Source organism: Plectrocnemia conspersa, unplaced genomic scaffold (assembly GCF_051122295.1).
Source record: "Plectrocnemia conspersa isolate PC_06_02 unplaced genomic scaffold, ASM5112229v1 ptg000010l, whole genome shotgun sequence".
Lineage (NCBI taxonomy): Eukaryota > Metazoa > Arthropoda > Insecta > Trichoptera > Polycentropodidae > Plectrocnemia > Plectrocnemia conspersa.
In genome coordinates this window covers 31,647,606-31,659,796 of record NW_028277174.1, presented here as the reverse complement: position 1 = coordinate 31,659,796, position 12,191 = coordinate 31,647,606, and the positions used below count along the sequence as shown (strand labels likewise).

Genomic DNA, 12,191 nt, shown 5'->3' with positions numbered 1-12,191 from the left:
TTGAAGAGAAGAAAAAAAGTAGAGAAAAATCTCAATATAAGCTGTTGCTACTTTACATTTTTCATATTTCAATTTTATGAGTTTTATATAATAATATTGACAAATAGTTACCTATTAACATTTTTTTAATTTATCGAATTAATTTGAGAATCGTCGTTAATATTATTTTAAAACACCAAACATCGATTACTTTTAAAGTAGTCCATAAAATGATAAATATATGTTATACGCAAGAAGCTCGATTCAATTTATATCAGGTACAACTATTTATAAGAACCGCAGATATAATAAAAGTCTAAAAATAACTTGAACATCCCTTAGGATTAATGCCATATAGTGCGACGCTAAAAGGACGCTGATAGCCAATCCGGTCCTTAATGGGTCTATGGGTCTCCGAAAAAGAGGGGACTGATTCCCCATGGTACTGATATGGGGGTGGGGTTGATTTCATCAGTTGTATACATAGATATATATATGTCGTTTTTATCTATTAGTATATATTGTATATAAACTATATAGAATAAGTTAATTGCATTGAATCTTGAGAAATATGCCTCAATTCGTTCTATGAAAACTTGATTGCTTTTCTGGCACGTATAAACATCGTAGATAAAGCGAGGAGCGAAAAAGTACACCTATGTGTGTTAATACATCAGTTATGCTTTATGACCCGACATTATGATGATGTATTTATTTTTATGCTCCTTCTCTGAATACATCGCTCGCCTGAGTTGGAAGACTTTTACTTCGAAAATCGAGAGCATTTTTTCGTTTCGCATTGAATCGAACTGGCGGACCATTTCGATTTGTTGGTCGTTTGTTATTCAGGTTTTTCCGGTTCTTATCGTCTCGATTGCCAATAATTCACGCTGGGGTGATTCCCGACAGGGGTCGATTACCCAATTCTTATTATTTTTGGTTGCACAAAAATTATTCGCACTAGAGCATGATAAAACATTTTTTATCGATTATTTCATGTTTAAAAGTAAAAAAAGAAACTTTGGAAGCCACTGAGTAAATTAATATTAAATTTCATATTTATTCATTTAAACATATAATGAAAGATTTACAATCACTGGTTGTTTAAATCAAATGCTTAGTTCTTGTATTTATATAAAAATAAAGATTCTGCGACTGTTTCATTTTACAGTAGACCCCCAATAACACGGAAAATTGGGGTGCCCGTTACTTTGTATGAGTGAGCCAAAGGAAGGATATCTCACCACACGCGCTTTGCAAAAAATTGAATATTTTTAAGTCCCCTAACTACACGCACCCAAATAGCACGTTCCAAATTTATCGTGTTATTGGGGCGTCTATTGTATATTTAAAATATTAATATGAAAATAAAGATTTAACCCTTAGTAGTGAGTTAATTTATACTCATTTATCAATTTGTTAGTATACACATAATTATTTGTTTTTTTTTATTTGTTATTATTTTATATTGTAAAATATAGAAAAAATCAATGATTCTCACCGTTTTATTGCTTGATTTATTGATTTATTACTTTTTTGTATTAATATTTTTTATTATTAAATTTCGTTAAATTTCGACTACCGTACATGTACGGCGATACCGCTTAACGGTTTAAAACATGATATTTCAATTCAACGAATCCACGGGTTAATCAATTACTTTAACCCTTTAGAGTCCTTTGTGCACACAATTTTGGACATCTGTTTTTTTCTAGCAGCTCCTATCTATGTCCATACCGTCTGGACATGTTTTCGTTATTTAAAATCATATCTTATAATTAATAATATTATAAAAAAAATAGGAAAACTTGATAATTAAAATGTATTTTAAATATTTCATTTATTATACAAATATCTCTATATAATCAAATAAGATTAATATTAGTACTTTTTTGAATTAATATCAATTAAATTCCGTTCAATTATAAAAATAATATTTTAATAAAAAAAATTAAGTCTAGTAATAAATAAATAAATAAATATAATGTAATACCATTTATATTATAAATATATAATTAAACTTCTAAATTTAATTCTGACAAAATAAAATTAATTTTATATAATATACACCTAAAAGGATATACAGATTTTTTTCTTCTTTTTATAATATATAATGATCATTAAATTATTTGATTGAATATATTCATTCAAAATGGCTTTGACCTTAGGCAACACTTTACAACAAAAAACTTTGGACTACAAAGGGTTAAATAAAATTTAAAAAAACCGTTGATCGAAGTTTGCTTAAAACTTAAGCCTATAGATCTGCTTCCCTCAAATTTACTAAGAATCTGAGTTTTACGTCTGCATGACAAATTAACAGAGCAGAATCTATTAGCGCTATATATAAATATCTCCGAATATTTGAATTGAAACAGTTTTATGAAATCTTATTTTAACAAAAAAAAGATATCTCAGACGAGCAGGTACAGAATCTCGGAATTGCACATTCCACAGAAGTACATCCAAAATAATCGAATAAGACACGTATAGACAAAAACAAAGAGTATGGTTCCGCCCTGGATCATCCGGATTAGTCAGATAATCGAGAACTGGAAGGGACGTTGGACTTCCCCCAAATCCTCAATAGTATATAAGCCAGAACATTGCCGTACTCAATTACTTCCATCTACATTTTCGTCATGAACTTACTTCGGCCACATCTAAACCCAAAACTATCGCCAAGAGTAGCGAAACTGAACACAATTTAACAAATTTAACTTTTCTTTCAAGGAGATTTTAACGCTGTGTTTATACACAAATCTCAACATTTTTCTAACTGAAAGTGGCAGTTTATGTTAGTTTTATTATATTATTATTTAATTATAATAAAATAAAACTCTTTTTTATGATTTACGTAAAGGCAAAATCTAAGTTTTTAATATAACCATCTTAAATCTAGGCCCTCCGGTTATTAGTAACTGACTTATACGATATTTGTATAATATATAAAAATGAGCAAAACTTGATACTTCACAATAACTAAAGACTAGCACGAAAAATCTTTTACTATTATTTTATTTTTAACTCTATACATATTCCTTGAAAATCAAGTATTCTCATAAAATCGCACATCACAAGAAGTGTTGAAAGAGAAAAATGTAAGATTCCGACGCGTAGTGAAATGGGTCATATAGTTTGACCCGCGGGCTTTCAATTGCAGGGGTCAACAGCAGCCGCGCGACCTTTCTCCCCAGGGCCAATTAAGGAACATCAAAAAGAAAAATGTCTACCTTTCTTCGGGTCCATGTTGAACTTCTTTCTGCCTATGGTCATCTGTTTCGGCTTGTTGTTCTGCTTGCCCTCGTCCATGCCCTCGAGGGATTCGAGCTCGCCTTCAACCTCGCCCAGCTCATCTTTCAATTGCTATGAACAAAAAAAGCCAAGCGTTATAAAAATACACAGGATATTTTCAATTAATAAATTTTCGTAAAAAAACGAACACTATCATAGTTTATATAGTCGCCCTTTCAAAAGACATAGAACGTATTATACGGAAAAGTGCAATGTTCGCCGACGTGAAAAACTGCCCATAAAAGAGGCGAAAACCCCACGTATGAGGCGCGCCATAAACGCGTAATTTACGACGTTGCGTTTTCCCGTTGCCAAAATTGCAAGCAATAAACCGAACTGGGCGACAGATGGCGCATGAAGGGGTGTTGTCGTGTTAATCGAAAAACCCACCCCCGCCAGGGACGTTATTTCAGCTTTTTCAGGGGGGAGCAAAAGTTGGCCAGTCAGTGGTCGTTTTTTATTATTTCCATGTCATTAAGATTTATAGTATTTTATTAAATGATATGCATTTTTTTAATAAATTCAAAAGTGCCTAACTAAACCGAATTTTTACCAATAGGAGAGCGCAAAAAATCATCATTTCTCAGAAGTCAAAAATCCATGTCAAAAGCAATAAAATCGTGCCGGCGCAGTCGCAGTTAAATTATATTTTCGCTAGTAAAAATATATATCTACTGGTAAAAATGTATTTAAACTCCACTAATGAAAAATACACATTCACTGTTAAAATTTTACATCGCAAATAATGATGAGTATGTTAATGTATATATAATCTTACTAGCACCTAAAAATATATATCTACTGGTGAAAATGTATTCCGATATGATTTCACTGAAATAACATATTGTAAAAGATTTTCTTCGAGGGAAAACCCGAGAATTTCAGGTTTTTTTTTAAATACTTTAAATAGAATTTAATTAAATTCCATGCATTTTTCTGATCAAATTCAAGGGAGGAGGGGGTAAATGACGTCCCTGACCCCCGCCACCGATGGAGAAGACTCTAACCATCTAAAATCAACAGAGAGATTCGGCATTTCGAATGTTATTATAATTCGGTTAGGTTTTCCGGTCGAAAGGCGGCCGATTTTCCGCCGGTATGCGATTCGCGGTTCGTTAATTCGGCTTAAGCGCCAGTTCGCTAATTAACCGAACGCAAATTGGCAGTTGCGAGTTATAGAAGATAACTAGTTCCTGTAGAATTTGGTTAATGGGTTGGTTGGATTATTTAATTGCTTATTTATTAGCATTAGCATGGCGCAATGAGCAAGTTGCTCTGTCTAACAAGTTTGATTACCGACAGTCATCGATTTTGTACCTAATGATATAATAGTGCAATTTACTGCCAATACAGATTGCTTATGGCATTATGCACTAGAAAATTTAGATTACAAATTTAAATATTATTTTTTACAGGTCTCTTCAATGCGTCATGATAACCATTACATAAAATAGATCAAATAATTACACTAGCAAATATTTTCCAACTTTTTTTTGTAATTTGCAGTAAGTAAATTCAAACTCGAAAACAAAAAATCTATCACGTCAGATTTTTCAGTTAAAGATAGGTATATATATATTTTATAAATATTAGGAGTACCCAGAAGGACGGATTTTTTTTTAATGAAAAGTATTTTTCCAATAAGCATTAACAGATACAACCTTATTCCGTCGATCAGACAAGTTTTTAATTCCACATTTATTAAACCTGACTGGCTGTTAGCTAAAATATTCAGATAGAAATGTTTTAATATTAATAAATTAAACTATTCATTTTTTACCATATAAATTATGTTGTAAACTTAAATAAATGGTAATCTGATGGTGCTATATCGGGAGAATATGGAGGTGCGCAACAGTTTTCCATCCGAGAGCATTCATTTTTTTTCGCGTGATTCTCGCAATATGAGGCAGGCGCGTCGCCTTGTTCTCGTCGCTTAGTGCATGTGGAACACACGCCTTCCCAATATTTTTAAACTTATTTAAATGCTAGACTATTATAGAAAACCGTTTTCAAGAAAAATAGAATGCTAGTATTATGGCAGATTATTGTAGGTTCCTGCAAAGGAAAGCGGACGAAGTAGAATATAAGGGAAGAAAATATATTAAGACGCATTTTTAATTATGTTTTTAACTGATGTTTGTCTTTATACATTTGTGATCGTTTTTAATATAAACTAGTAAATATATTACTCCATAATATCACAACTTTCATTAAACCCTTAGACGAAAACATTTCTAGGAACTAATCAGCGGTACGTGCTTAATGTATGGGTTCCATTACAAACAATAACTTGACTGTAAATAACATCTCAAAATAATTACAACCGTCGCACATTTTTTAAACAGCTGCATAAGAAAGGGTGGGTTCGTGCTATATGTTTGAAAATATGCATGCATTTTATTTTTTTATTTTTTAGATTAAATTAAGACCATCGTGGCCTAACAGGTTACCCCAGTGCGCCACGATGGTAAAAAACAAATTTTAAATTTATAAAACAAAAAAAACGTATATATACATAAATAGAACAATACTTGAAAATAATAAACTTGACAAAAAATTATAAAATATCAAAATGAAATGATACAAACTAGATCAGCTCCTCGTAGCTAACATTAAACAGGTCAATATGTAATGCCAGCGTATTAAGGAGCCGGATGGCCACAGCTATATGCGAGTCGGCAAGTGCGGACGTCCTAGCCCTAACGGCCATCAAAAGAGGACGCGATCGTGATTCTCGAAATGTTCCGGAACCCAAAACTGGAATTCCTCGATAATAGCTGGATTGTCGACAGCACCTTTTACTAATTTGAAAAATGCTTAGCGACATATAACTTTCTGCGAAAGCTCAGAGAATCGTATCCCAACGCTCCTAAAAGAAAGGCGCTGGGATATATGTACGGATAATAACCAAATGTCCTTTTGTAAAGGTATCTTAAATACCTTTTTTGAATTTTTTCCACTAAAAGGGAATATTTGGCTATTCGGGGATTCCAAATTATAGATCCCGATTCAAGAATGCTACGAACTAAGGTGTCATAGAGGATGCGAATAACTGACGGATCGTCAAAGTGAAAGGCATTCCTCATAACAAAGCCGAGCATCTTGGAAGATTTATCACAGACGTCGTGTATGTGTAGAGAGAACCTCCATTTACTCTCGAAGGTGATTCCGAGATCTTTAGTGGAAGTTTCTTTAGTCAAAATGTTACCACCGAGATGGTAGAAATAAGCTGATGGCGAATGGGATCGAGAAAATGATACAGTATGGTACTTTCCGACACTAAAGGGCAGACGGATAACGGAAGCCCATCTCCATAGAGAGTCTAAATCACTTTGTAAAGAGAAGAAGTCCACAACAGAATTTTAAATCATCTGCGTACAGAAGAAAACTTGAATTTGTAATTGCTGTATTTATGTCATTAATAAATAACACAAAAAGCAGAGGGCCCAGATTGGATCCTTGAGAAACCCCCGAAGGGGTAAAATATTCTTTCGACAATCGGCCACCATAGGTTACCAACTGTCTACGATTGCTTAAATAACTCGAGAATAACCGAGTTAAATTATCCGATCAACCGATGTTCGGCAATTTTTTTAATAATAACCTATGACAAAATTTGTCAAAGGCTTTCTCAAAATCTGTATACACGACGACTTTAATTCCCGCATCGAGAGAAGTTGTCACTGTTTTGGTGAACGACAGAAGGTTAGTAACAGTGGAACGGGCAGGACGAAACCCGTGCTGTTGGTCTAATAAAACTTGCCGAAAGTGATTATAGAGATATTTATGAATAATTATTTCAAATAATTTAGCAGGAGCTGACAACACTGCGACTGGTCTATAATTCTTTATATATAATTTGTCACTCTTTTTATGAATAGGGGTGACTTTTGTGCATTTCCATAGATCAGGAAATGATGATGTCTTGAGAATCAGATCATAAATATAATAGAAGTTTGGAAGTATTTGAATAGCAAAAAATGATTTTCTCAACTACTGTAATGCCTTGTCTTTGCATTGGTAATCTAAGAACTGCATTAATAATCAGATAAGAAGAAACCGTTCCGATTGGAAATAGACAGATTGCAAAATTGTATGGAGGCTTTCTCCTTATCTTTTTTTTTTTGAAATATGAATATTTTTTATTTCGCAAACGCTTTCACCCAAAACAAGGTAATTTCGAAGGGGCAAATGTGGAATGTGGATGTGAATTCGCATTTGTGCGAATACTCTGAAACACTTATTTCGTCATCAGTACAAAAAATCAAAAACACAAATATTAGAATCAAGTGTAAGATAAAAAAAATATGAAAAGCTGTAATTACCCAGCCTCGAATAAAAAACACAATAAGCCTACAATTGATATAGATAGCCTAATCGCTTCGTGCAGCTATTATACATATATCATATCCTACGTTGAGGTCATCGCTTATTGTATTGTACGTACCGCATACATGTTACTAGCGTGTCTCCAAATAGGCGAATGACGTAATTAGAATTACTACTACGTCAACCCTGCGTTGCAAATTGAATTAATCCGTAAAATCGTAATCGCACTCACGTGCTGGGACTGATGGCGAATTTTCATACCCGCACCGCAGCAGCAGCAACGGAACCACTGCAACATTGTACGGCGAATCGAACGAGCGATGGTTCAATTTCAACTGACTAAATGAGTTTAGGCATGCGACTTCGACATACGAACACGCACAAGAAGTGGATAAAGCGTCACGTAATTCGGACGAATTGCGATAAGTTGCGGTTAACCCTTTGCGCTGTGTCAACGTTGAAGGTACGTCTGGTGGTCTCAACTTGAACGCCGTTTTAAGTAATGAGCGGACATCATTTTATCACACATTTACTAATTGAACAACCCTTTCATTCAACAATTGGAACACCTAATTCTGAGAATTTCGGTCATAGTAGACACCCCGATACACATTTTATTTACTAATGTATTTTGAAGGCAAAAGCACTTTATAGAGTAGAAGCATCTCACTGTTTCGCATTTCATAACAAAATAAAGGCGCATTGGAGCGACACTAGTCACTCGGGTATATTAAAAGAAAGAACGATTTAATGTGTTGCTTAAGAATACAATTTGTTTTATTCAAAGATTTTTTTAAATTTTGTTTGAGATGGTATAAACGAATATTTTACAAATATTAGATCAATTCTTTGAATATTGTTCAAAATCAAGCGAATAGTTCGAATGAGAATCCTATTATTATGGTATGCATTGGAAAGGACCAATGGCGCATACGATTTTTTTTCGTAAGCCAACTTTACCGGGTACCGTTGCACACCATGGCGCAACGCTCAACTTGTGAACCAATGGCATTTAACGTGCTAAAATGTGTATATTTAAATAAGAATTGAGGCAGTGTGTCCAAATATATTAATACATATTTGAACACATTGCCTAAAAATAAATAATAACGTAATTATAAGATATAATTAGCTAAACTACAATGTAGGTTCTCCTAGAGCCGTCTTTGAACAAAAATGAGAACTTTAATTGTAAGGAAAGCTGGAGGTGTACAATGAAGATTTTAAGGATCGATAGCATGCGCTTAAATGTATTTAGCAAATTAATCATTGTATTGTTTGATAATATGAATGGAGTTAGACGACCTTCTATGATAAGAAATACGACGAAGGCGAAAACAATAACTGGGAAGTCTAAAATCTAAATCAAACGTCTCCATTTTTATAATTAAAAGAATTGACTACAAACAATTGCTTATTCTAATGAATATCTTATATCTTTAGTGATAGTTTTATCTTATTATTAAAATCAATTGCAATATATATTTCACCACATTACTTCTTAAACTATTAACTGTTTTTTTTATTTACAGTGGTGTGACAAAATAATTGGACCAGATATTAATTTTGCATATTTTTATAGTTTCTATTATGTTTCATAATGTAATTAAAAAAAAGTAAAAACAATATTTTTACACAAACAATTTATTTTTGAACATTTTTAATTTAAAAAATCTCTATATTAGCTATTATATTTTATTTTTGAGTCGTTTAGTCACACGTTTTCAATTTCAATCTAAATTAGTATTTGAGCATTTTTATACGATGGATTTAAGAACTGCCAAACAACTTTCTATTGGATTTACATTGTAGCGACCACACACAGATGATCACGTAAGGATCACCACTTTTAACTGGCCAGGGTAAAACTTATTATTTTAATATTTTTGCTTGCCAAGTAATTCTTTATTGATGTTTTTATCAATAAAATATGGGTTAAAATATCTAGCAAAAACGTTATTATATTGATCTTGATTCATTGTTCTTCGAACAAAATAAAGGGGACCGACACTCCTGCCGCCAATAACATACCTTAACACTTGGGATAGTTTACGACTTTTAATAAATAAAAAATTGAGTCTGCTGCCGTGGCTCAAGCCCGCAGCCTCTGTGTAACCAATCAAGACTTCACTATTCCGATATTTTTATACCTTTGTATTGGTAGCAAGGCCTCACACAAAGGTCCGAAGCGGATCGTCGTTGTTTTATCACTTTGCATTATTGGCCGTTATTCACTTGCATACATAATTTGTTGCCATTGCTCACGGCCACATAATTACCGGCTCAAAATAACGTCACAACCGGATCTGGACCGGTGCTGCGTTTTCGACCTGAATTTTCCTAGTTTCGCGCTCAAAACGACCTTTCTGCGACATTTCGGTGCGTGAGGTAATAAAATTCGCACCTGTCAAGTGCGCATAGCTGTTCACAGCACCTGTCGAGATATATGCTCTAGAGATAATTAGCGGGCGCCTCGCGAACATCTCGTGAGTCATCTGTATTTGAGTCACTCACGACAATGACTTTCTCGAAATATTAAATTTGACCAACATAGGGCGGAGCGGGAATAATTGATTGTTTCCACCAATAATTGTAGTCTTGGAATCTCTATACACCTTACTACAATGGTGGTCTCAAATTTACTTTACACCCATAATATAAATTCAGACCAATTGGTATAAGAGTATTTAAAATATAAAAATACATTGAAAATGTGCGATCTCTTGTGAATTTCTCTGTCTATTTATCATTCGTTTTGTTTACAACCAATTTAGATCAAAAATGAATTATTTTATAGACAAATTAGTTTTATTTTATTTAGTTGTCATGTACATATATGTTTTCTATATGACATGTATTTTTTTCTATTCAGTCTTTGTCTAATACAGAATCAGTGATATTTTGACTAATTTCAAATAGTATGTTTATTTATATATTATAAAGCTGATGATCGTGACTTCAGTTTTTCCCAATGCGTCAAAATAACTCGCATAGAAAATAATTCGATAGCATTTTATACAAATACATATACTATATTTGCAAACGAATATTATATATATAATATATACGTATACATACAAACAGATTTAAAAAAGTGACAAAAAGTGGACCACCCAAATAAATTGTTTCAGCTCCTCATAACTATCACCAAGAACATCATTGTGTCTGGTTATCTAGTTGAGAAGCTAGGTTATGTTATAGAGTAAATGTAGCATTTTTGACGCTGATGTTTTAGCCGCAACATTTAATAATAAAAATAAAGACAATTTAAGGATAGTTCGGTATAAGAAAACGAGTACGGCCAGGGGAATAATGTACGGAGGTGTTAATTTGAATAATAATATTCCTAGGAAAATCCACAACAATAAAAATGTAGTGGGTCTCCTAAATAGAAGAAAAAACGCCTTCGTGTATTAAGAAATAAATCATAATATTAATTACTTTTTATATTATGTTTATGTCATGTTTTGATTAAGTTTGTTTATTGTATAAACAATTAGCTATATTAGCTTAATAAATTAATAAAATGTCATATTGTTATTTTCTGTTTATGTTTATATTATGTTTAATTTAAATTTGTATAGTGCAAAAATGAGCTATATTAGCTTAATGAATTAATAAAATAAAATCAATAATATAATTATGTTTGGGTTTGAAATTCAAATTGACGTTTCGCAACTGTCATTTTTGAGCAGCACATAATTTCAGTAGCGCTTATTAGTATCGCCTAAAAGAAACGTATATCTACTGGTGAAAAATTTACTGAAAAGTATACATTCACTGTATGTAACATTTATATATTTATACCAGCACCTACCAGATAAATTACATTTTCACTGAAAAAAAATATATATCTACCTAAAAAAATGTTTTCGGAATAGATTCGAGACATTGTTTTTTAGATTTACTTTAAGAGATAACCCAATAATTCATGTCATTTCAGCTTTTTATTGGATGGGGCAAAATTTAGCCAGCAGTGGTCTTTTTTCTTTTAAATATTTTTATTTCATTAAGATTCGTAGTACAGTAGACCCCCTAATAGCACGGTATTTGGGGGACTAAAAACTTGCAATACGTACGTACGAATCAGGCGCGTGTGGTGAGATATCCTCCACGGATAGAGTAACGGGCACCCAAATAGCACGTCCCCAATTTACCGTGTTATTGGGGGTTTATTGTATCATTAAATGATATGCATTTTCTAGCCAAATTCGAGGCGCGGCAAATGCTCTCACATGACGTCCTTATTGTTAACAATAATAATTTATATAATAAACACCACGCTCCGTGTGGAACGATTGAAATAATAAATATTTTAATGGCTTCGTGTAACATATTTTTCACTTAGTTTGCAACACTATTTAATTAATTGCATTAAGTACTTTTTCTCAATTATTATTTAATTAAAATAGCAAGATTATTAATCCCGATTATCTGATATATGAATAATAGTTATTGTATTAATCAAATAAACATGTACAAATACTAATTAATTACTAAAATAAGTCTGTTTTTAATGTATGTATTAAAAAAATATTTACAATATCTAAATTTATTCAATAACTTCTAGGAATTATCTCCAATTT

The 12,191-nt window shown here is 32.5% G+C and overlaps 1 protein-coding gene across 3 annotated transcripts in view; it reads right to left on the bottom strand.

Moving 5' to 3' along the window:
- step (cytohesin steppke) overlaps window positions 1–12,191 on the bottom strand; it is a 61,827-nt gene that overhangs the window by 7,782 nt on the left and 41,854 nt on the right. For all 3 annotated transcript variants that reach the window (XM_088195290.1, XM_088195289.1, XM_088195291.1), the window contains one exon: window positions 3,213–3,345. In XM_088195290.1, coding sequence (XP_088051416.1) covers window positions 3,213–3,345 — 133 coding nt within the window. The remainder of the gene's footprint in view (window positions 1–3,212; window positions 3,346–12,191) is intronic.